The 27,987-nt window shown below is 37.3% G+C and overlaps 1 protein-coding gene across 1 annotated transcript; it reads left to right on the plus strand.

Annotated features, from left to right (window-relative positions):
* Positions 1 to 27,815, plus strand: LOC112455470 (heparan sulfate 2-O-sulfotransferase pipe). The gene is made up of 8 exons (XM_025017406.1): positions 1 to 983; positions 8,122 to 8,270; positions 22,487 to 22,560; positions 24,101 to 24,307; positions 24,859 to 24,938; positions 25,023 to 25,304; positions 25,531 to 25,685; positions 25,978 to 27,815. Exons 1-8 carry the CDS (start codon positions 934 to 936, stop codon positions 26,151 to 26,153), a joined length of 1,173 nt encoding a protein of 390 aa, XP_024873174.1. The 5' UTR covers positions 1 to 933; the 3' UTR covers positions 26,154 to 27,815.
* Positions 27,816 to 27,987: the final 172 nt, after the last annotated feature.

A 27,987-nucleotide genomic window follows, 5' to 3' on the forward strand; every position in this document is an offset into this window, starting at 1 on the left:
AACACCTGCACGCGAATCAGGGTTAAAAGTCCGGTCACCTTAATTTCATCCCGAAAACGAACGTCTCTTCCCTTCACCGTGCGCCTGACGCGCAGTGGAAGTGGCCCCGGAACAGGGGGGGCCCGGTGGGATGGCACGGCGAATGTGGAGTAGAATCGCGGCATTACGTGCCACCGAGTAACGGAGCGCGGACGCGGAATAGAGCGTATCGCGTGTCGCCTCCGTGTTTCACGTCCACGAGGTACCCGAGACTATCGAGGCACCGAAACGGCGAAGAAAAGCGGCAGTCGCGTGTCGACCAGCGGACAGGTCGGTGCAGATCGACCGAGAGAGCGGATGCCTCCCAGGCCCTCTGCGTATCTTCTCACGAGCGCGGCGAGTCACGTTTGCCGCGAGGACCGATGACTGAAAAGATCCGCGGAGACGGTCGCCGCACGCGCGTTTCGACACCCGGAACCCGTATGAACTTCCGACCCGGCGCCGCCGTCGATTCCAACGAAATTGCATCGGTCACGATGTCGTAAAGTCGCCTCAACTTGCGGGAGGCGCGCGTACAATTGCTGAAGAAGACCGATCGGCGAGCCGATCGAGGATGTTGACCTGGTAGCGGATGTTGATCGACGGGAAAATCGTTCGCTCGCGGAAATCTAACGGCTGACGTTTGCAGCTGTCGGCGAACGTTTAACGTTCGCTCGATTAATATTTTTTCGGTCATCGTTGTCGTCGTCATTCAGCAGTGATTCAGTGAATGGACTTTATGAGTGACCGTTGCCGAACCTCGGCAGCATCCGCCGGACACGAGTGCCCGGTGACGATAGATTGTCCTCCAATGGAACGCACGTGACCACCGCAAGCTCGTGGGATATCGTCCGATCGCCACCGCAAGAAGAGGATCCCGTGAGGAAGAGACCAGATTTCGAAAGGAGCGACAGGATGCCGAAGGAGAACATGTGGCGGCAGAGGAGAGTGCCCGTTCCCAAGAGGTAAGGAGGCTATCTCGGGACGCGATTAACCGCGGCGTTAAAGGCGCCTAATTACGCGCGTACGATTAACATCTTCTACGATGTCATCAATATTTATCTGCGCGTAGAGCATGAGAGTGCACGAAGGGATACCGTATCTTGCCGGTGTATCCTCTGTATAACGAGCCGAGGTATTTAACCGTTAAGCACGCTGGTGACTCAATCTTAGCCAACGATCATCCACCTTCACGCCAGCTGAAGCTTTTTCATGATTTCGATCTTGTTTTCATAAAACTCAATTTTTTAAAATTGTATATATGGAAAAATACTCAAGATGGATAAGAAAAGTAAAGATTATTATCTCTGTCTCTGTTTTCTAATTTATTAAAAAAAAAAAAAAAAACAACTTTTTAATCATATATAATTACTTTTGTAATTATAACATATTTCAACATTACACATTTGACAATTCAAGAAAATAATGCTTATTTTTAAATCATTCTACATAATTTTTCATTCGAAAGATGGGACATTGGCTCCGTTAACGAATAAAATAGAAAAGAAAGTAGGATTATAAAATGGGACCTAAATATCAGATAGCAAATTATGTAATTTTGATTTCTTTTAAAAAAAAAACACGTCACAATTCCAAATATGCGATAATCATGTAATTTATGTGCGTATCGCTGAAAATAATGCATATAAATATTAAAAGATATAAGCATAATAAACGCAGCTAAAAAGCAAGTGACTAATTTTACGAGAAGCGCATTTATAATGAATATTTCACATTTCTATTTTCTTCTCTATGTAATATGAAAATGTAATTACATCATTGTTACTAGTTGTTCACCTAATTTAGGTACGTTAGCTTTAATTATATGTAGTGCAACGCATAGTATTCCACTACCGCAATATAATTTTAGCATAAGCTTTTAATTAATGCTATTGTCCTTAAGTATTATACGAGGTATAAATTTGCAGACATTTTCTTAGAATATAAAGCTTATATAAAATAATTTCACTTGCGTTTCTCTTAGAAAAATATCAAAAAATATAATTTAAAAAAAATTTACCTCGGATCGAAAAGAATCGGTAACCGTCCGGCTATATTATCAATAACAGATTATCCCAGATAATTCACACTACATGTCATATAAAATGCGAAAGAAAGTTGGTGAAGCAAGAAATACTTTATTCCAGTATTCAAATGTTCTTTTAGCAGTCACATGTAAATTGTGAACGCGCGTTCGCGACACGATGGACATGGACGGTCGCGATGCAAGTGACTTTACGTAAGGTTTCCTGTTTTGCCTCATGAATATGTCATTACTTTTCGAATAGGTATAAAATTAACGGCCAAAAAAAAATAGTGCCGAACATCGCGTTCAGACATTGCGTCACCGGGATCAGGGTCGCGGTAACGAGTTAAAGGTCTCGTGACCAGGGAGACTTTCGCGATGAGCTAGGTATGTGACAAATCGATTCATCACGGCAGAATAATGCGAACCGCGCGAGAAAATCGTGAGTGGTCGATTCCCGGGTGCTCCATGTCCCATGCAAATGCGTGGTTTGTCGGCCTGCGATTTCTTCCTACGATTGACCCCCCTCCCCCCAAGCGCGCGTAAAGTCATAAGTCACAAACGAAGTTGGTGGTCTACATTGTGGAACGTGTACAGTGTAGAATGCGGTAAATAGGACTCCTTCGATGGATCTAGAAGCAACACTTTTGTACCTTCCACGTTTCAATGTTATATCAAGTGACTTCATAATTAAGAGTTAAATTAAATGTCTGTCAGGATTTATCTCATTATATATTTACAGAAAACTATAGATAATTTATAATATTATTCAGAGTTACATAACTAAGCTTTTTATCGAAGAATGCATTACTATTGATTTGTTGATTTTTTACATCTGTATTACAACATATCATTTTTAACGAAATTCATCAAAGAAATATACTCAACTTTCTAATAAATGTTAGAGAATCTCTTACCTTCTAACTTATTTTAAATTTTTGTTTAAAGCAATTGATAAGACATGATCTTTTTCAAATAATTAAAAAAGTTGTCGATAAATTGTGCTATAAATTGTAAATTTTGCAATCTACACTAGGAATGATCATACATATGGGATAAACACACCGTCGTTTCACATCCCTCATTTATCTCATGTTAATACAGTTGATAATTACGAATTCTATACTACGTGAGTGATGAACTATCGTGACGTTTGCAAGAATGCAGGTCCATTTGTCTCGTTTCTGCGGCTCGAGTCCCGCGTGATGAATTTTGCTGCCCGAGCGAGAAAACTGCGCGCATTCGCGATAATGAATCTTCACTATCTATAAATAAAAGTTATGAGGCCCATTGCGTAAATGAGGCATCGTCGAAGGACGAGATTGCGGGGAGGTGTCACTGCCATAAAATGGAGTAAGGATTCCTGGATGGCCACGCGTATCAGAACTATCATTATCGCGGCCACTTCTCTCGCCACACGGAATCCCGTCCGCTCGCACTTCCGACTTCTTCACGACGATATCAAGCGTTCGCCGCGAACGCACTTGAGCGGGTACAACGAGTACAACGGGTACAGCGGGCAATTAAGAGTGACTACGATAATGCACATTAAGTGGCCGTATAGAAAATTGCCCACCATTCGAGAGTATTTCCATTATGGAGAAACAACTTCTCTCATATCAACAGATAGATAGCCAGCTGTATGTCAAGCGTAAATTCTGATTTAATAAAGTATGCATAATGTCAGAGGGCATGTCTGCTTAAGTGTATAAAAAACCGCGAATTAACATGGGTCGGACGTGCGTACGCGTATAATTTCTTACCTGTTACCTTTGAATATATGTACAGATGTGTTTTTCACCGCCGCGCACCAGAGAGGAGAATCTGTGTTTGAAAGATATCACAGTTGATCGGGACATCCGGTACATATTTACCAACAAAAGCAGCGGAGAACTCGTCCAACTAGATTGAGATAACGTGCTCCGTAAATTAAAAATGTAATTGAAAACGCAGACGTAAATGGAACGACGTCCACTCCGCGCGCGTATGTTTAACTGTTTCTATGCCATTAAGTATAATAAAGAAAAAAGAAACGATTAATGACAGACTTTTCTAAATGTATAAAATAATCTGTTACAGATTGAATAAATGTCCCGAGAACCTGTCAAGTACATTTCGCGGAGCTTTATTGGAATACGGCTTCGGCCGTAGCGGCTGCAATAATTTATCATATACGCGCGCTCGTTAAAGTCAATTGTGGTCGTTGTATTGCAACGAGCAGCATTGTACGGCGGTGCATCGACCGCGATCAAAAGTTGCATTGCAATTTCAACACGAATCTCCGCGTTGCCTCGCGGCTTTGTTGCGTCCAATGTTACCACGATCCATTACGAAAGATTAAAACAAAACGCAGAATCATCCCTCTCCCATATCTAATCGTAAACATTTTCTATGACGTATCGGAACGTAAGATCAAGCCTGAGAAAAACACGTATTTGAGAAATTTAATAAAATTTACAATTTGCACGCGTCTGAATGCGTCGAGTGCTCCAAACGCGTTTTATTTCCTCTTTCCTGTTTCTCATGAATAGAATAGAATGATGATTTTAAATAGTAACAATTGTTTCCCGCAATTATATTTATAATAATCTAATGCAATACGATATATGCACATATACAGCTAGTATAATAAAATTCCGAATATAAACATGTAGTATATCTATTAAGAAAAAATTATTTTTTCCTTGTTTTATTACTAAAGCACATTTCCTTGAGAAAATTAGAAGAATATCGTAGCAGTTTATCACCCGCTTATCAGCTCGTTTATCACCTTGTGATCTGGGATTTTCTAAATTAGGCTACAATAGTATCAGACGATCTGACCCGTAGACCTCTTTAACCAACGGCACGTACTCGCGCATTGAAATAGAAATGCCTAATGCGCGGCGCATTCCTGCCATCGGTTCTCGATGGCACATTTCGCGAATCGAATACCTACACGCGACGTTCTCACCGCGCGAGACAATCGGATTTCCAGATACGCGTTCGCCATTATGTACACGAGGCGTATGTACATACACGGTGCCCCTGTATGTACCCCGTTACGGTATATATAAAACGCGTTCCTAAGAGCTTACGGTTCCCTTCTCTCCGTGTGTCGTTGACACTGCGTCCGCCAGAACGATACCGTTCGTTTCTCGCTTTTCCCTCGAGTAGATCTGCTTACGTTTTGCCGATAAGCCCGGAAGAGCCGCGATAGAATACCGGAGAACGTCCTTGTATATCCTCGAGGAAACTAGCGGCATCGGCGCGACGAATTACGCCGAAGGATAGTGATTTGCGCATACATACAAATGGCTGGGATCAAATTATAGATAATTTGAGAAATTATAGACATTCTCGTAACTCAGGTGAAAAAATCTAATACTTATTTATGAATAATTTCTCATTTCATTTTTTCAAGAGAAGAATTTCATAAAGCGCTACAGGAAATTAATACTTCTGTAATTAATGTTTTGAATTAGAATTTTATATGCACGATAGTTAAAAATACGAATAATAAGAAATGTACAGTATTGCTTGTTTTTTGTTTAATTTTATAACACTTAAAAAATGTTGCATATTTAATACAAATATTCTATTAAACAGAAGAATAACGATTCTACTGTATGTATATAATGTTTAGTTTTTTTTTATAAAATTGATAAAAACCTATATTTTAATTTCTTTCCGTCTTCCTTCCGTAAAAATATCTCGTTTTCCAAATTACGACCTTATCAGACCGCGAGAACACTGATTGCCATTGTATTTTAATGCAGCCGATGAAAATCTCCGCGTTACATTTGTTTCAGAAGAATTTCGGGACATTTCCCACGAAGTACTTGACATCTTGCACAGTGTCTGGTACTAATGAGACATTAGTAGCTCGTAAAGCCATAAATTCTTCTTGTGCTTAATTAAATGTCGTTTGAAACTCGAAAACTTGATATCCAAATACCGCATATATGCACAGAAGAACCAAATTTTGCAAATTTGCAATTTATAAACATGACTTAACCGCAAATATATGGCTGACATGTATTGTGTATATATCACTTGAAAGAAACCACACTCATCTATTATTCAAAGGATACTAGATTTCCGTTAAGCATTAAATAAGAGGTCGGCAACCTTTTCTAGCATTTGCAAATCGTTTATTAATTTTAATGGAGTACTTGCAGAATATGAAAGAATCGCGCAAGGACAGAAGCAAAGTAGACATAATAATAGCATGGTTAAATCACGCATAAAATTTCTACCTAAGAAGTTGAAGTACGAATGTAGCGTGAACAATACAAAATCGTCAAGATGCATAATTATATAATTAAATATAAATTACGTAATTTATTTCTTGTCTCAGAAAAGATTTCTATATATATACACGATAATAATTTTCCTCTAGAAACTAGGATTTAATCATCCTAGTGTCATCCTTTTTTAGCCAGAAATTACAAATATTTGTATTTTCCAGATAATTATTCGATTTCTACGCGCTAATGACAAAACTAAGCAACCGTTCAATGACAGTGCAATCACCTTTCAAGCTGCGATTATTAGCGGAATTAAATCACAATGAGAAATATGAGAATAAAACGTTAACACTAAAAGTGCAATCTTAAATGCAATCTTAAAAGAATCCACATACAATTCTGCGTAATTATTTCACACAAAGAACGAATGTATCCGAAATGAGAATTAAATCGTATATGCAGCTACGGCCGCTATGTAGATAGTTGCAGCGCGCGCATCTGTATCAAATTGCAGAATTTGCAACGTGCATTCGAAACCAAAGTTGTATGTAGGACAATTGCCTGGAGTTCTCTTAACGCGGTCGCGTGAGATCGGGCAAAGTACCACACTCGAATCAGAGATTACATAGCGACACGTTCACGGATTATAATGGAAAGAAATGCCGAGACAATTAGCACGAATTTCATTTCGGTATGTATGTTTAATTGTGGTTTCCGCGCGATATGATTCTTCCACTTTTACCAGGTTAATCGCTGGTGAACGACGCGAGGAAAATCAATTATTTCTTACCGCTCGCGCTCGTGCCTCCTTTGCCGGATCGAGGATTACCGGTGAGCTCGATAATAAAGGCGCCTCGCGATTTACTATGCATTGCATCGCGCAATCTTGGAACTCGTAATCGTGGAAGGAATCGATTACAATGGTCTCGCGTGCGCCGCCCGTATCGCGTTTAATGCAACGTTTATTGCATTATTTATGATATACCGTACGAATAACGACTGCTATCACAGGGCGATTCGCGATGCCGTTGCTATTGCCCGCGTGTATTACACAGCTCGTTAAATGGAAGGGCTCGAGGGCAATAATGCACTAAGAAAAGCCGTAAGCTAATAACGTGTTGCAGTACTTTCCGTCTTTACACAGTCTTTTACGTTTTTCAATTAATTAGTAACATTTTTATAAGATAAGATCCAAAAGATCTCATAAAAAATCCCCTCCCTATTTCTTCAAGATTATAAGATTTTTAAAGATAGTTCTTCTCTTTTCGACGGATGATTGTCAGGTCTGCGAAAAGTAAGAATTCTCTAGAACTTTTTCTCACACAGTTTAGCCGTTAGCGTATCATCGTTTCGAGCTTTTCAATTTAATCGTATTTAATATGCGAATATGCGAGGTATGCGTGAACGATGCACCTGTTGCGCCGACCCCCGCGAAATTGAAGCGACCGTCAAGCTTCACGGTCGATGAGTATTCTCCAAGAACCAGGTCATACGGAGAAACATCATCTCCCAGACGGGACGACCAATTACGAGATAGATGGCTTCGCCGTGCCCTGATTCCCTCACTGCCAACCTAGATGACGATCAGCTCGTAATATTTGACTTGCGAAAGGGCTTCTCGACGTCGCAATTTCGCTCCACAGTCCACCACGACAGTCGCAAATTAAACTCTCCATATTGTTTACGAATCGAGCAAATATTTGTCGCATAAATAATAAGAACAGCATTCCGCAAGCTGAGAAAAATTATGAATAATCCTGAGCAAACGAATACTATTAACATAACTAATATAATGTAATTGAATAATTATAATATAATGCTAATTAACTCATAATTTTTTGCTTACAGGACAATCGAGCTGATCGCTTTAGTAGCGATATCCAGTACACTTTTTCTCTTTCTACACACGAGAGATCTACATTCGCGTCTGAAAAAAATGGAAGTACGTCTTCAACCGGGGGAAGATGATGTGCTCTCGGCGAATCAACTCTCATCAGGTAACGACTGTTGTAATGTCTAATGAAATTGAAACAAACGCGCGATGTCGGATACAAAAAACCTCTCTCTTTATCTCTTTGTACATAGAAATAAAAAATAGAATGATATACTTGCGAAAACTAAAGATAAAATAAATATAAACAGGTAAAAAGATACAACATATTAAAAAAATAAAAATTAAATTATGCAGAGCATGCCCCAGTGTACGTTTCAAAAAAATACTATAATTAATTATCCCACTTAAACGATAAATAATAAATAAATTACACGTAAATGAAAAAATAATTATAAAAAGTGACATCGCAAAAAGTTTATTTCATCCTTTTTTTAACGTGACAAGATTCGAGACCGTTAGAAATGTTAATTGGAAGGAGCTAATTATCTATTTCATTACACAAACGTGCGATAATAAACGCGAGTTTCTCGTCGTCTGAAAATGAACTACATTAGAATTATACTCGTGTCGGCCGCGCGCTATAATAGATACATTTATACATGCGCTTTTACGTGCTCGTACATACTCCCTGAGGGTGCTGTTGACTTCCCGGTTGAGGAAGGTCAAGGTGTGAGAGAGTGAACGCGCATATTCAACGAGAGTTAAAGATGCTCGTGCATCTCACTCACAGGACGCACGTACATCTGTTCATCATTAGACTCATTAGTACCTGAACACACCTTCCCTAGTTTTACATTTTTTAATTCGAATTCTAAAATAGTATATAAGCTAAATAAAAAAAGTATTATATGTTGGCTAAAAATTCTTTTTAACTTTTTAATTTCGATTATTTCACTAAACGTGTGTGTATCATTATATTTTTCTAAACAAAAATATTTCTTTTGTTAACATTTGGACGAGGAAATTTAAATAATAAAGAAATATTTTTATTTTATTTTATTTTATTTGGGTAGCGTGTGAGGGGATTCTACTACTTCAACCAGAATCGTGTTTCAAGTCTGACGATTTGTCGGCGCGCAGTTTACTGTGGTTGGAATAATATTTGTCTATTTGTTATTAAAAATAATAAAACACGAACATCCTGTTACGGGTTTCCTTGCCCTATTCTTCATACTAAATTTTAATCCGCGGGGCCATTTGAATATTATTTTTATTTTATATTTAAAATTTTATTTTATAAAAATTAAACGACAAATTCGTCAAAGAAACTGTTTTTGTTGTGATCTGTATCCTTTCAAATGCGCACACATATGCGTGCATGCGGTGCATATGGACGTTAAGAGAGCGAGATCTCTATTGCTTCGATACCATTACTACATCCATTTCGCGGGATTCGTAACGGTAGCAAGGAACTACGTTCGCTCGCAATCGTAGAGCAATTATTCGTGCACCTTCTATCGCTCGCTTTACACGTGGTAATCCGCGTCTTAGACGCGCCGTATTACTTATTACGTTACGGCTTGCAATTACGTCCGGCGCCGCTTTATTATTTAAAACGGTGCAAGCACGCTGTCTCGAAGCAAACGTGAATCGTGCTCGTTCACGAGAGATCGAGAGTGCAAAACACCGGCGGATTATTCCCGGTAAGTACTCGACTTCTTACAAATTCGACGATTACTTATATGATACGATTACTGTACATCAGTATCACTACATATATACAAAAGAAGTTGCACGACTCTGTTCACTTTCTTACCTTATTCGTCACAGAGTACTTTTGTCGTACTTATAATTATCAGTAATTTTTTATTTATGTCCGATTTATATTTTTAATTTTGATTTAAAGAAACAACGCGTTGAAAAAATTCCCGAGATCTGGAAACATTTTCTAGAGAGAAAGAGAGAAAAAGAGAAAGAGAGAGAACACTCCTTTCAATTTTACCAACAAAAGTTTTATGCTTATGAAAAATAGTTTTTGGTTATCGCATAAAATCAACAGAATGCTTGTGAATACTCTTGTACATAAAGCCGTGTGAAACGGCCTTTACATACAATGGCGATCCTGCACGCGAGTTAAAAATATTATTCGTGGTCTACATGGCAATCTTCACAGAAATTCATCTCTCTTCAGAACACAATGATTAACAATGTATTATGAACACAGCTCACAATTATTATAATAAGTAGTCGCATTACTTTCTACTAGAAATTTCACAATTGAAAGAGTAAATATCACTCGTTTTTGTTAAGCGAAAGTCAGAGTGTTCGAACGAACCATATACGCATTTGTATTGCGATCGAAAAGAGCAATATTTTATTTCCGTGAGAGACTTGGATAAAGAGACCATTCGTACGCAAGAAGCGATGAGAAATCCAACATAAATAATCATATCCAAGAACCATGTCTATATAATCTAAAATCTCCGCGAAATAAATGGCCAAAGCCGACATATACATATTACATGTATATTTGTATATTAAAGTAAAAATTGTTTTCTATAATCTCGTGATCTTTGATCTTTGCCTAAAATTTTCATAAATGGCTGCATATAAATCTACCTGTTATGTAATCTTCAATAAAGTATTTGACAAATAAGATCTTAAACGGCGCTTTCTTTAAACCAATATACAGAAAACATGAAATCATTTTGCTCTAAAAAAACTCAATTAAGTTAATTATGATCATCGTAAGTCGACACTAATCTCCGGGCAGCGCGAAGCGCGTGAAATCCGTGCGATACTCTTAAAAGCCATTCACCAGTCGGAGGAAGAGGTAACCGTGTGCACGTGAAAGATAAAGGATGCTCCCCGGAGGCGGAATTGACCAAGCAGTCGAGAGTGGCCACGTCAAAGGGAGGTGAAAGGAAAAACACCGGCGAACATGAGCGAAAATAAATCAAACGTTCGCGCACGTTAAAAGGAGAAATGGATTAATCGCTCGCGGCGATGTAAATGGCAATGTGAATGAAAATGAAAGTTCAATCGCTTATATATATACATATATATACTAGACCACGAGAAGCTCAAATCGGGAGAAATACGCTCGACTCGCAATGAAGATGGAAAGGGTGAAAGACGATGCTACGATAAAAACATAAAATAAAGTGATTGCTCGTGCACGAAAAGCAGTTACCTATGTTTTGAAAAAAGTTATTCAGTGAAACGCGTTCCATCCAAGAGAAATGGTACTTTTTGCTAATAACGACAACTATTGTAATAAGAAATTTTCTTATTCCAGTCAATAAAAACATACAGAATGTGATTGAACGAAAGGACCTTAGATTGTAGAATCTCGACGCTAGTGACAAGCGGTAGGCCGATAGTACCCTGATGTGATAAAAGGAAGAAATAAAGATTCGTTACCATTCACGAGAATGAAATGGATTAACGAGGTACCTTCCACTTCTTCGCAAGGATGCGTTCGCACCTTCGTGGTGCACCTATAGGCTCGATGTTATCGCGGTTCGCAACAGCTCGTAATACGTCCGCGAAGAATGTGCAATGTCCGGCCCCTTCGCGCGCGAGATCGAGATCGAGCCTCGATCGAGGATGATCTATGGAGTGCCGTCATTCGCGGAAACAATCGCATGATTCAGTAAAAATTCAAGTAACAAGAATAATTTTTATACGTATGTGTGGCTTGTTTCTCTTCTTACATATTTTCTTATAAGTTTGCAGTCTTTAAATACATTATTGAATAGATTTATTTAATAAAAACTTTTAAATGTCGAGATTTAAAAAAATATATATTTTTTAAAAAACTCTATATAAAAAAATTACTCATTTTTTCGTTATCATTAAACTATTATTAAGAATTTTTTCAATATCCTGATTAATAAATTGATTTTTAACAGTTAATACAATTTATCCTGTGAATTACTAATTTTAATGAAATCAATTTTCACGCATAATCAAAGTTCTCCTTCAACTACTGAAGTAATCGCCATGCATTATTTCCTCCGCTCTGATCGTTGCTCTGAAACAGGATTTCGCGAGCAGGTCTCGTAGCCTACTTCCTTGTTCGTGCTTACGCCTAACTTAATCCGACGATTCAGCGCGGAATAAACTCGTACAAGAGAATAAAGAGTTCACATTGAGTATACGTGTAAACAATATTAATGCGGTTTACATTCGACTTTGTTGGCGATGTTTCCTCTAACTAGTAGTAACCAGCCAGACATAAAATGACAATGCGCGTGGGTGAAAGTGAAGTACTTTTTGCATGTACACGATATAAAGTACGTGTACCAGTTGAAAGTAGAGTAGCTCGCGACTTCTTCAGAGAGCTGTTGTTATAGTGAAAGTAACACTTTATTGATAAGCAAAAGTGGCATGTCAGAATCAATTTATCGGATGTCCAACTGACAATAAAGTAATTCATTTAAGAAGTATGCCATTCTCTTGTGTATCTGTCAATTGCTCAAACAATCAATCAAATATTAATCATTTATCAATAATTAATATAAATTGTTTTAAAATAATCCATATACCTACGTACGTGCGTACAAGTAACTGCGATAAAAAAAAATTATCTTTTTTAATTATTACATTTTTCACTAATTCTAATAAAATCTAAGTTTGAAGAAGGAAACAGGCAAATAATCTCGAAAATTAGACTCGACAAAAATTCTCTTAAAATTTAATAATTTTCTACGAAGATAAAAAAATGATGTAAAAGCACACTTGTTGCGATGCAACAATTTAAAAAATGAAAGAGATCTACAAAAGGAAGTGACATATAAAGTTACAGAAAATTAAACGCAAATTCTAGAATGACGCTTTGTTCGTCACGTACTTTCTTTCTAACTGTTGTCATGCAATGCTATTGTTCCGGCCACAACCAGTCGGTCGGTTTAAAATAGAATAGGAAGTGATTCTTATTGTTGCATTTACAATATACAATACGTCAGGTTCCGCTTAAAGAGTACGATTAGTTCAGCGTATAGTATACCATTGAAATCAATCATCGCCCACGATCATTCAAGTGAAAATCTGCTACAATAATTATATATTTTTAATTCTTCAGATGAATACATCACAGTGAAAATGATAACAAAGAAACATTGTTGAAGCACGTGCAGAAGCCAAAATGGCGAATATTGTTTTCGTAAAAATCAACTAAATCCGTAAATTCATTTTCTTATCAATCCAGAGGTCGATTTTGCTTTGAGAAATGCTTTGTGTGCTATTAATCGCAATAATAATCATCAACAATAATCAATTTGTTAACTTAAAATATATTTTAAGATATAATTTTTTTAAATTTCTATGTTATATAACATAATAATTTTTTTTCTTTTGTTGTTTAAATATGTTGTTAGCATTAGGATATTTATGCTGCTTAGCTACTATGAATTAAATTGAATACCTGTTATATGTGATAACTAAAACAGATAGCGAAACTTCTGTAGGTCAGATAAAGTTTTATGAATAGAAACGGGTTTAAACGCGTAGGATCGATAAGCATTGCGGTAAATCCCGTAATTGAATCAGACATAATAAGAAATTAATTGATTAAATATATAGGGTGTTCCCTAGGTTTTTCCGTACAAACTTTAGTATATTCTATGAGAAATAAGAAAAAAATGTTATATAACCATAGGTCTCAAAATGCTTTATTAGAAAGTTATCTATAAGAACCTAAGATTTGATGATTTTTTTCCAATCTTTATGAAATAATATGTCAGATATGTATAACAAATTCTTCATGGATGTATTTGGTCAAAAATAATCTTATAAACGATATCTACAAACGTTCTTGTACGGGCCAGTAACGATATGTTATGGGTCAAACACCATTCGAGAGATGCGAACAGTGTCCGTCTAACCCACTTTGAGCAATTTCCTTTTTGAAACGCATCAATGAGCTGGATCATCTTGCACGTATATATAATATACGAGCAGATCGTACCGAGACTTACCGAGATGTGCTATATACATCTAAATTTTATAGACGCATAACTCTTCCGCATAAGATCATGCTGAAGAACTATAATTTCCCCGTAGTTCAATCAGAATATTATAAGGCAAGAAAATGAAGAGGTACGGAAATGAAATGAGCATAAATGTAATCCCCCAAGTAATCATAAAGTGGATTTAATATTTTATTACGTATTGTAAAGTAGGGTTTATCTTTGTTTTACATATATACAGAACGCTGGAAAACTTCTGAAATAAGCTTCTTCTCAATCTACCTTTTACCGCAATTTTTCTTTGAATTGTCACAGTTTCCTATTTTAACGTTATGAGAAATCGGCGGTTATTTAAGAATATGTTTATTACATTATATTACTACATAAATATTAGATGATTAAGTTAAATAGCTCGTCTTATACGTGTGTAATACATATTTCAGATTTTTTATAACTTAACGCGGCTACCGTAGTATGTAAGTTCCACTTCATCATATTACATGATAATAAGACTATAAAAGGAAAAGAAAGTGGACGTTTCTATTTTACTGTATCATTAACACATGAAAAGATGCTACAAACAAGTGATTGTACAAACAAACGATTATACTCATGTGTTCAGCCAACATTATGGAAGTCCTATTTAACATACAGTTAGTAATTTCAGTTTCACTTAATAGAATTGTTGATTATATTGCGCGTCGCGTGCTTTTACTAACAGAGTAGTATTAATCCCTGGCATAACCGCATGATTTATCGGTAGATCGGATATGGCGACAATATTCTGCGGTGCCGGACAACTTTGTGAAGGACTTTCGTTCAATTATAAACTTAACTTTCTAGACATGTCTAACAGGGATTATTAAATAAAGCTTATTTTTTTGCGACAAATGCTTTTAGACTTCGAAGGTAGATACTAAAACAATTTAAATTTTAATATTAAATAAAATATTAATAGCGAATAAAATATTAAATCTACTTTATAATTTTTTTCTGACAAATTTGAAATTAGTTGGATTATTTAATTAAATTAAGATAGTTAAATTAAATTCAGTTACTTTTGTATGTGCGTGTGCGTGTGTGCGCCAATAATAATTAATATAAATAATTAAATTGTCTGTAATTAATATAAATTAAGTTTTCAACAAAACATAAATTCCACAAGAAAATTAATAATGATACGAGAACACGATAACTTCTAGTCGATCAGATATGAAACATGATCTTGCAAGCTATCGGCGATGCGAACTAAGCCGCTGACTCTTCGTGAGTGCGAATTCTCGGATTCCTCGAAACTGGAGGAATTCATACCTTTTCGCGGCCATCATAAAAGTAGCCAGCGAGTCGTTTTTCCCAGGACTTTAAGCCGAGTCCTTTGTACCTTTTACGGTTGGATCCATTACCACGGAATCTTGTAAACGTTTCTCTTCGACCACAGACGGTATGTCACGATTACAGTGCTTGGTAGACATTCTGGAAACGAGTTTTCTGCGACCAGAATAATTCCATGTCATACCAAAAAAAGGAAGTTCTCCTATCGCTTTCCATTTTTGGAATTTTCTTCGTAATGCCTCGATATGAGGACTGATTATTTCTTGAAAAATTAAAATTAAATAACTGTGATGTGTGAACTTTCAAGACTCAAGAAAGAGAAAAATTAATTATAATTAACAAATGCCTCCAAATCATTTAATCAAGTATAAAAATAATGATACTAGCTGTGAGAGTCGAGGCCAATATTTCCTCAATCAATGAAATCGGAATTCGTACAAACTGTTTTCTTTTTCAGAATTTATCTATGGTTAGAATTTTGTTCTTTAAACTGGGTTTCTCTTGTTATTAATTATGATTAAATATAAAAATCGCAGAAAAGATATCGATTGAAATGACTATGAAATCCCGATCTCGACCCACATTTCTTATTCTTACAACGCGCGCTTCGCGAAAGTAGTCAGGCGACTCTCTTTTGAATTTCTCGTGAGACACTCCTTTATATGCAACGTCTTTCCTCGCGGTATTGCAGAAAGGCAGCCAAAAATCAAACAATTTCTCGCGCGATTATTGACTGTTCGAACTACCTTGTTGAAATTCACGGTGTGGCATCACGGACTTAAGGTACACTCGAGGCGTCTACTATCTATTGACAATATCGCAGCGTATCATTAGCGTTAGTTTGATCATCTATTTGACATATATATTAGGAATACACAATTGACTTTCACTGACATATTTATTCACTCAGCTTTCAACAGCTGTAGCTTATTTAAACTTATTACGTATTTATTTCCTGTTAGTGCCATCAGTTAACTCGCAAGAGCAAGAAAATCTTTGAAACTGACTTAAGATTTAATTTTGATACATCTTTCAAAGAAAGATCGACATCGAACCTATTTGATCATAAATAACAAATGATACAATACGTGAAGAAGACAAGCTATCGTAATCATCATGATACATATAATATATCCGTGATCTGTATTTCCGGGATCTTTGATTAAGGAAATTGCATGGTCGATCACTGTCACGGTCAATCAACCGTTTGCATTACAATCTACAACTATTCGTATATCATTATGTACAAATGCGTTCCCACGGCAGCCAAGCCCAATCGAGACGAAATTACTCTTCGATTTTTTTTCGAATTCTTTCGAATTACCTTGCAGGTGTGCGTATAGTGGTACACCAGTCCATCGATTTGCTCGGAACCTTGGTAAAGGAAAGGCGGAAAAGATCACGTTAGCCCCACTTTTGACAAAGATGAAAGTTACCAAGCTTTTTCTAGGCATCACGAACAATTAGACTGCAAGATCGCCCAAGATACAACGCCAAGCATCGTCCCATCACCTCACCTTTCCGTCAATCTCTAGCTTTCTCAAGTTCTGGATCAATGGGTCTCGTGACCAAAATGGGAGTAAAAGGTCGTCAGTCCGGTCTGGCGGATTATGCGTGGCATCTTCCGCACCGCCGACCTGTTCTGACCACTGACATCCTTTCTTTTTCCTCGCGATGCACGCACAATATCTCGGCCACGAAGAAAAGAGAGCGTCTCACGCAAATTTCCCCAAGCCCGACTATGGGTTCATCGTTTTTAATATCAAAATTATTCGAGCCATTCGAGGAGTACCGTAACGAATAATTCGAAATTACAAGATTCTTGATGATAACAAGCAAGACTGACTGACCTTCTTTAATTCCACGATTTAGTGAAAAAACTGCATTATTATTTTCTTTTGGGTTTAGTCTTTATTACAAGCGAAGTGAGTGCTGTGTAAAAACGATACGCAGATGCGTAATCGCATACTGTTAATACAGTGCCGAAGCGATTTTCTCTTTAAAAACATGACCGCCTTCTTTCCTCTTTCCTCTTTCCTCCACCGAACATTAAATGTTTCCTTTTTTCAAGTTGCAGTCACAGTTCTAAATTTATTGAAGCAAAACGTTCATTTAAGTTGCAATTGCGCTAAAAACAGCGCTTGAACGTTTCGGTTCGATCACAAAGCAATTTCAACGTCATTTTGAAAATATTCATAATAATAGTGTTTGGTATTTATTGATAATCATTTCTTAGTACAAGTAATCTTAAATGAACCGTAATAAAAATATATAATTGTTAATATATTATTAAATTAATCCTATATTCAAATCAAATTATCTTTTATAGAATAATACAAAATAAGTCGCATGTGTTCTAAACTGTGAATGTATATGTATATATATCATGTCATGTCCGAGATATTAAAAGGATTCATATACATACGGATGCAATGAGAAGAAGAAATAAGAGGAGAAGAGAAGAAATAGAGGCTGAGAGACCACACGTAAACGAAGGGGCTTGTATATATGTATATCAAATAAAAGGGGAAATGGGAATAAGAAAAGATTATATATATATTTAGTGGTAATTGATTGTAATAAGTTCGAGAATTTAGTAGGATGTTTTGTTGTGGAATATTGTAAGACAAATGGGGGAACTATGTAATTATGCAATTATGTAGTTATGTAATTATGTATGTATGTAACTGTGTAACTGTGTAACAAAGTATACTATGTAATAATGTAAACCATCCTAAGCCACAATTGGCATATAGATTAATAAATACATACATACGGATGTATCATAATTGAAGGGTAATATAAAAATAAAAATTAATTGTTACCGCTTATCGTTTATGGGATGTGAAATTATTCCTTTATGCAATAAACACGGCGTTAAATTACGAGAGAATTAGGTTGTTCCACCGGATAGATATAAAATTAAAATGTGGAAAAAATGATGTATACGAGGATTTGTAAAGGCTGAGTTCTTATTCGTATTATTTTTGTGGTTGCAAACCTTTAATTATTTTGTAACATAACTGTATTAATCAAATAAAAACCAAAAATTACCAGGATCTGACATCTTTTACATTGCTTTTTCCTTCGCAGAGACACGTGGAAACAGTCATTAAAAAGTAACGGCAATGTTGGACTCTTGTTTACATATATAGTTATACATTTCAAAGTTCCAAATTATACAGGTACTTAATAATTTTATCTTTATATACTATGGTATCATTTCCGACTTTCTTCCGTTACAAAATAATAAAATAAAGTTTTCCGTAGGACGTAAACTGAAAAAGCATCAACTGAAAAGATCGCTAACAAAACTGTCACATCTTTTAGTCCCCAACTCTCTCCAAGAAAGTTTCATAAGAAACAACGGTCCATATACACGAGGCCTGGACACGCTAGTAGTTTAACATTTTGTATAATAGAGCGCCACGGATAGAGCATAAGGAGCTAAGAGCCGTTCTCGTTCCAGCGGCCAAAGATCAACGATCGGGAGATGCAACGGACGGTTTTTTGCGAGCGTCGCCGGCTATGTCTTAAGCTGTGAATGACGTGAATAAAGCCCCCTACGCCTACGCTGCGGCCGCGGCCGGCGGTGCCCCCGGCGAGCGTGCAGTTCCGGACGCGGCGCGCGGCGGTGTCTTGTCCGTCCATTAAACTTGCATCTGTATCGGTCACGAAGCTCGCAGTCGCCGATTAGCCGCTATATCCTCCGGCGCGCGGCGCGGCGCGGCGTCGCGAACCGCGGGGTGCGGTCAAAGGCCGCTGATGCGTGTGCAAGCACGATAATTATTGGCCGTCGTAATTATACACCATCGAACAATTTTCAATTTGCGCAATGCATTACAATCGATGAAGCGCGTCGCACCGCCGAGTTACTGTCAAGAGAAGAAAAAATCTTACACAGAAGTGCTGCGGGCTTGAATCAGTCCAGAGATATATGTATAACGATGAATAATATTTTCTTTTACAATTTTTTTTAAGAAAAAATCTTTTAAGTTTAATGAGGAATAACACTCTGTATATTGTTATCGAAAAATTGTTGATTCAGTTTCTAATATTATGTATCAGTCTCTGATACTTTTCATCATTAAACTATTTTAAGAAATATACAGGATATGCGAAATGCCACGGAAAATATTAAACAAAACAAGTACTTCGTCACTGCTGTCGGTTATCGTACAATATTGCTATTGTCTGTACAGTATTGCAATATATACAATAATCATGATAACATAGGTAACAAGCTAATACAAAATTAATTATAGCTATCGCAGTATGCACCCACAACTTGGATTTTATCTGAGACGTAGTTTTATAAACAGGCAGAGTACAATGCCGATAGAAACCGTTATTGCACAGAGGTATCGTGAACCAATCTTGTGCATAACTCATCGGCATTGTACGCGAGTCGCTGTGAGTTGCAGCTGCGGCGCGCGTCAATCGGAAGTCTACGCCTGGAGAACTATCCGTTTAAAGTGTTACGATAAGCTGACTCCGACTCACGTGGTTATGCAAAAGAAGAAAGGGATTAAAAAGGAGACAAAGAAAAAGGGCTAAAGAAACAGAGAGAGAGAGAGAGAGAGAGAGAGAGAGAAAAGTACCATCGATAATCGCCTCTGTCGGCTTCCCTTGTGTTGCGTGAGGTCACAAGAAGCTGCCCGCGCCCGCGCCGCGGGTGCTATTGTCAGTCTGATCACGAACCACGAACCGACCGCATCTACTGCGCATGCGATCGTGAGAGGAGCCGCTTACACGTTTATCTCTTGTACGATCCCAACTGAATCCTTGCTGCTACATTTTCCGCACAAATGTTTCGCGCGTTCTGTTGAATTTAATTTCCGGTCAATAAGATGTTAATTTTGTCGTCACTTTTTGATCTTCAGCGAGATATCGCTCTAAGAAGTCCAAGATCCCATGAAACTTTCTGATAGCGTGCATGACATCATTATATTTAATTAATAAGATGACACTGAAAGAGAATTAGGAAGAAAGTGTTTTAAACGCTTGACATTTTCACAGCGTCTTTTTCAACACTTGAATGATAAAATAATAATCGGTCTCCGAAGGAGAAAATGCATATGAATTGATTCTTAAAAACGCCTTGTATCAAACGCGCATTGCATTAAGCGTTTCACTCGAGTTGATCCGGATTTGATTGAGCGGAAGAATCGGATTAGTCGCGTCGATCAAAGACAAAGTATATAGAACGATCGACCGGCTTTGCACGGAACAAGATCTCATTTCCAGTTGGCTGCATCGTGGCAGAAACACAGAGAGAAAGAGAGAGACGTAGAGAAAGAAAAATAGGAGAGGCGCATTGCTGGGAGCGGGAGCGCGCGCGCGCTATACCTTTTTCCGTCACGCGTTTGACGCGTTCGTTCCGCGCGCATGAGAGATGCTCTCGAGCAGCTCGATTCTCGACGGGAAGCGGTAACTTTCTAGAGATGACCACGGTCGCCTACGGAGGACCTCGATTCCGGTCCTTCCACAGATCGTTGATCTTGGCCGAGTTTCACAGCGACCTCTTAATCACGCGCGATCGCCAATTTATCCATCGTGAGGTTCTCGTTATCCGCGTACTCATGCACAATCGACTGCTACTTACGTCCGAAGGATTCCGGGGTGCGCTAACAAGGGCCCGGAGCCCGGAGTCGTACTTATACTTTCTAAGCGTCTTAATGAATTCCACGGAGTTGCAACGATCGATCACGTTGTGCGATAATACATCTCATCGCTTCCTTGATCAACCAGCTCGAGACAATTTGTTCATAATTCATTAATTGAATCGTTACCAGGAAACGTGGCGCGCAAATCATACTTTTTGTGTTCTTGCATCACATAGATCTCGACAATGCTCTGCGCGTGCTGAGGCAACGTAATCAGAATGCTAATTACCGGTACTAAACTGCCCGCGTCGAGCAGCCGAGCTTTGAACTTATCCATCAATGTCCGCAGCGTTTCGAGCGAACAATCGCGTAAGTTTGCTGGCTAAATAACTTCTCGACGCATGTTCCGTACACGTGTAACGGATCGCGCGGAACTTTGTTACGGTATTTCCGGCGCAGCTTTTATTCCATACGCCGCCGCCGCGGCCGCACCGAATTTCAACTGTACGCACGCGTTGGGAAAAGCACGATACAGATCTACACGCACGTCACGTCAGCAAACAATCCGCCAACATTCGCGGAATACATCATCAAAGATACAAGTGCGAGTTTGCAAAACCGTAAGGAAGAATAAACCTGGGAAATTGTTTAAGAATCAACAATTATCACCTGTTTTTGTCTTATAAGATATAAATAATTATTTTACTAAAAGCAATGACCTTGCTTTGCCAGTAATAATAGTTAACACAGGTAATTTTTAATTGGCAATATTTTTTAAGTTTTGGAAAATGTTTGACATATGAGTGAAAGTATTATGACTACAGACAAGTGTAAAAAGAATTAAGATGTCGAATAGATCGTACGTCTTCTAACATGTATAATCACAGTTTAATGCATCGAATAATTCGTTTATGCCTCTCGGAAATTTTCGATGTTCCGGTTTTTCTTTGTTAATATCACGCGGGGCTTTAAATTGCTAGGTTGCAGAAAAGTAGTAGAAAAAATTCAACAAAGAATTTTTGTGGAACTGTATGAACTATCTACATGAATTCTAAGTAAAGCTATGCATTCGTAGAAGATTTCGTCGTTATGTACGCAATTTTCCGCGTGATCGTCACAGCGGAAGCAAGAATCTCGGCATTCGCTAACTTGCGCGACAGGGTCGTCCATCAAACGTTAAACGAAGTTTATCTTCTTCCGGCGCGGCAGTTATTTTTCCGAATGACATGACACAAATCCGTCGCGGTTTTCTCCGCAATAGCAGAGAAAAAATTGCAGTCTCATTTTGTGTAAACGGAAACAAACCAAAGTCGATTATTGTTTTTTTAATCGGCAATAAAATGATTTTTAATAATTACTTTTATCTTTCATAAATCCTTTATTAATATTTTATAATCTTCACGTCGTTGTTTATTGATTTAATTACTAAAATATTTTAACTATTGTTTAAAACTTTTATCTGTTTTCAGATGGTATCCAGACAGATTCTGATTCAAACGGTATCATCCATTACCCAAATGTGCAACGTGTCCTCGTGGGAAAGGTAATTAGCGCATTTATTACTTTATATCGCGAATAATTATTTAATAATTATTAATCCTTTCTAATAATAAAATTCTACATAGAAGAAAATCTTGAGACTGATAAAAGTGTTAATAAATAATTATTAGCTTCAATAAATAATAATTTTATTTCAATTACAAATGAATAAAACATTATATTTTTATTAATATCTCGTTTGTTATCTCATATTATTATCTGTCTTGTCAAACTATTAAGATCGTACCGATCAAGGCCAATATCGTACGATCAGTTACATGTTACATTACTATGTATCACTAGATGCTAGATGACCTTCTTAAAGACCCATCCGTTACACGTGCGCATAACGTATTTCCTCTAAACCGGTAAATTGTTCGGGAATTCGACCTACTTGCATTACGCGTTGTTTGCACGATGTAGCGTGAATAAGCTGTATCAGAGTAATCAGAGCTAGATAAGAAAAGAATATACAAAGAAAGAGATAATGGTGTGAATCACGTAAAAGAATCTTCAACGATCTTCAGAAATTTTATTTACTCGAAAGCACCTAAGATCTAGCAAATGCTAAATTGCAGTATTCTAAATTTAAATCCGCACGCTTTCGTCGATCTCTCCGTTGCGACACATTGCAAGAAAACCGACAACCATCAGTGACAGGGAATTTTTAAGAGAAAAAAGAAAGAAAATGTAAATCGCACCTTCTTATATTCTCATTTCTTTCTTCTGCGAGACGAGGAAGTAATACACAGTTCCAGTTTTGCTCATACATATGTATAGATGTATAGGCGCTAAGTTTCGCGATGATACGTGCCACACGATGCACGCGCCGAACGGATAAATTAGCATGCAGTGCGCGACGCGTAGATGACGGGGAGAAAAAAGAAACGCCCGATCGATGTAAGTGCTGGTGATAAAAATATACACGGAAGATGCGATGCGAACGAGAGAACGGGCCGCTTATTACCGCGCGCTGCACGCCGCTGGGTATCGCAATTCGCGACGCGAGGCAGCTGCCTCGTACTTGCACTTGCGCTTACAGCCAAGTCTTACCTTCGTTCGCCTTATGCCGAGGAATGACTTGCTAATAACACGAATCGTTATCTAACGAGAGGGAATCGGACGTTCCGCCTGGAACAATATGTTCTCTCTTTCGCGGAGAACGGGCAGCCCGCCGATAATGACAGATGAGCGCCGAAAATGAGCGGGTAAAGTCGTTCGTAAATTGCACTTCGCGTCCGCAACATTCCCCCTGCATCCTGCATCCTGATTCCTCTGACGCTCACAGATGTTTCACGAATACTTGATTATTTCCCGACATTCTTAACTCTATTATTGAGATCCCAGAGAGAAATGTAGAAATGTATTATATAGAGGATCGAATGTAGAAAAGTTACGCGCGCGCTTACGTGTGATCCTAATTGACCGCAAACAAATATAAGGAAAATTATATTGATTTAGGTCACAGATTCGACTTTTTCGACAATATGATAATAATTAACGCGGATGCACCGTTTGACCGTTACAATTTTTTTCTTTTTTAGTACGAGGATCGAGAAGCGCTCGACATTGACGCTCTCAACAACACGAAGAAGGCCGGCCGAGAGGTCTTGTTCTTCAATCGCGTGCCGAAAGTCGGTTCACAGACCTTTATGGAGCTGTTGAGGAGGCTATCGATAAGGAATGCATTTTCGTTCAACAGGGACCGTGTCCAGCGAGTTGAAACTATACGTCTCGCGCCGATCGAGCAGGTACGACGACCTCCAACAAGAAAACCCAATCAATTACCATCAATCGCGCGATGGCAGCCGCTCGCGTAGTAATTACCAGTTTAATTTACAATCCCGTCACCGCTGAGCCCTACAAGGTGATATAAAAATACGACGATACTGACCGATTCAAAGATTCAACCGCTAACGGTTTTATCTTTTCCGTATTTCTCTTTCTTTTTTTGCTCTGGTTTTTCTCATCTTGAAAAAAGTAGGAAAGAGAAAAAGAGCAGCAGAAGAAGATATCGCTGAATAAAGTATAAAAGAAGAGATGTGAAATTTTGCGAACAAGTATCAAGAGATATTAGAAAGATATTTCATCATTTATAGAAAAACTAAAAGAGACGTTTGAAGTCAACATTGATCCTTGTTGAAAAATCTTATTTCCTGTTTAGGGGGTTTATTACAAGCTCATCACAATAATGAAAATATAATAATGGAAGATTAATTTCTTTTGCAATATCCTTCTAAAAAGATATTGCAGGCTGTACAGATCGTATATAATTTTAGTTTAATTTTCTTCATGCTTTCAGCTACATCTCGCCAGGATGGTCAGCAGTTATTCGGAACCGTCTGTTTACGTGAAGCACGTCTGCTTTACTAACTTCACAGAGTGAGTGCCACAGAGTGAGATTAGCCTTGGCAATTTAAATGATTGCTACCGCCATTTTCTACTTTCTTGCGTCTTCTTCGTCAGATTCCACCTACCGGAGCCGATTTATATCAACATAGTACGCGATCCCGTGGAAAGGGTCATATCCTGGTATTATTATGTAAGAGCCCCGTGGTACTATGTGGAGAGGAAGCAGATCTTTCCGGATCTACCGTTGCCTGATCCCAATTGGCTCAAGAAGGACTTTGAGTCGTGCGTATTAAAAGGCGATCGAGAGTGCAGATATTTGGAGGGTGAGATTCACGAGGGTATCGGCGATCATCGCAGACAAACTCTCTTCTTCTGTGGACACAGCGAGAAATGCACGTAAGAATATTTGTTCGCAAAATATCAAGAAATTGTTTTTTGCAACTGTATATAAATCGAAATCCGCAATATAAAATATTTTATATTGCAATACATTTTAAATAGTATATAATGACCTTTGACATATATATATATTAAAAAGTTATAATAATATTTTTATAACTATTATGGAGAATGCACAAGTGCGATATTCTAACAAATCTAACATATACTTCTTTTCCGAAAGTCCTTTTAATACCGTTGGTGCCCTGGAGCGAGCCAAGTTGGCGGTGGAAAAGCACTACGCGGTAGTTGGCGTCTTAGAAGACATAAATACAACTCTCACGGTACTGGAAAACTACATACCACGATTTTTCCAGGGAGCTACTGACGTTTACTATGGTAAGCCTTTGATTATCTGCTGATCAATCTTAATCTTCTTGATCAAACATCTACATTTATTAATTGTAATATCTTTTATGAGTATAATTGGTCGAATGTGTTGGTCAAACTCAAATATTTTAAAAATTGTAAAAATAATTATATATATATGTATTTCTATAATTATTTTTAAATATATGTATGTATTGCTATTAATACGCAATAATAATTTTAAACATTACGTTACAATCGTAAATTATTAGAGTCAGATTATTACGTTAACCGTATAATTATGTATTTCAATTTTTTTTAGATCAAGCAAATTCCTTTATGAAGATCAATCGAAACTTTTTTAAACCGCCAGTCAGCGAGGAAGTGAAGAACTTGGTGCGCAGCAACTTTACCCGCGAGGTCGAATTCTACCAATTCTGCAAACAGCGACTTTATAGACAATACAGAGCTCTCAAATTGCGATCAAATGTTCCGTAGTTCGCAATTGCAAACGCTCTCTGAAAAGGACAATTTCTATCTGTTATCATGCGAAAGCAATTATTAAGATGCGTAACAGACATTACGAAGAAGGATACATTTCAATGCCAATCAACTGCGTTGATTAGTATTAGTGATTTGATAACGATTTATGACAGAATGATAACTGCTTTTGAATAATAGTGATTTACGAAAATCATTAAATACTAAATTGCAGATGGTGCAAAAAAATTAATTATTTTATACAAGAATTAATAATAATTTTTTAACTAATGACTCAGATTAATATGACAGACTGTGTTCTATTTATACAGTCATCATAACATTATTGAAATCGAAATTTTAATAACGGCTACTTTGAATAACGACTACCGAAATTAAAAAATAGTGACGTTTTATCGAAGATTCGATTACAATAACTATCCTATACGAATTAAAAACAAAGAAAATATGTAATTGCATGTTTCTTTCGCAATTAAGGCAATGATCCTATCCTACTTATATGTACACAGAGTACCTTCAGGAAAAGTTGAAGGAAATCTGAAGAAACAGAATTTCATGACATCGAATTTTTAACTATGATTCCATGACAGCAAAGACAAAAAGAGAATAATTAATTCTTCGCATGACCACTGTGATGATCTAGTTCCATGCATTTAAGAAAATTTTGATGTAATTAATGTAATATGAAGAGAATCTTACGATGTTATCAAATTTTTTAGTACAACGATTATCTCATGACATAAAAGATCAAGAAGAAGATAATTTGAAAGTCATGTGATGATCCAAGTTTGACGTATTTAGAAGAATCTTGATAGACTTATGATACGATGAGTCTAATAACAGAATTTAATAGAAATGTAATTAAAAAATAACTATTAAAGAAAGAGAAAATAATTTGCGTGCATTTAGCAAAATGTTTGTGGAGTTGCAAGTTCTGGTAAAAAATAATCTACCGTTTTACACGAAGCTTGCTATGACGTGGATGTATAGCGCAATCCAGAAATAGGGACACTCTCAATAAATGCCGAATGATCACTTGCGATCAGACGTCATGTTGCTATTTTTTTATCAGACGTCCACACGAGTTACATATGCAAGTTGCAGGCACATTTATCACTGTAGGAATGTTAATCAATAGCGTTTACGATGATTTTTTTCGCCGGCGACGTATGAACGACGTATGAACGCAAAGACTGAGAAAACCATGATATTTTTTTATCGCGAAGTGTTTATGATCACAGAGAGAAATGTACAGGGTAACGATTATAGAATATATATCGCTTTGTAAGAGAAAAATACGTTTGTACTTTCATCGACTCACGATTATTTGGAATAAAACGCTGCCATTTGAAAAGAAACAATCACTTTTTTTCTCCTGTTATTAAATTATCTCACCTGTTTAATTATTCGTTAACGTTATTAAAATGTCGCACCTAGTTGACGATTAATATCTACGACAAAATCTGATCTTTTTAATATTGAAGAATGTTTAGATATTTAAATACTATAAATGTTAACTCGATCTCTCGTGTTGAAAGTCTGTATGCAGCATTTATCGTTTAAATGAAGAGTATGTGCCAAGTCACACCTTCACATCCGGCGACACAACCAGAAGTTCAAAACTATACTTAGCGTTACTTTTATTTTGAGAATCTAAAACAAGATTCAAACACGCGCATCACGCGAACCGCGACATTTGTGTGTATGCGTTTTATTTTCTTAAAATAACGAATAAGATAATATAAATTTTATTTAGCATTTATAATTTGGATACGTAATGTGACTTTACTATTTAAAGTTAGACACATCTTAAATAAGATTAAAAGGTGCA

The sequence above is a fragment of the Temnothorax curvispinosus genome, unplaced genomic scaffold (assembly GCF_003070985.1).
Source record: "Temnothorax curvispinosus isolate PA1 unplaced genomic scaffold, ASM307098v1 QBEX01006096.1, whole genome shotgun sequence".
Classification (NCBI taxonomy): domain Eukaryota; kingdom Metazoa; phylum Arthropoda; class Insecta; order Hymenoptera; family Formicidae; genus Temnothorax; species Temnothorax curvispinosus.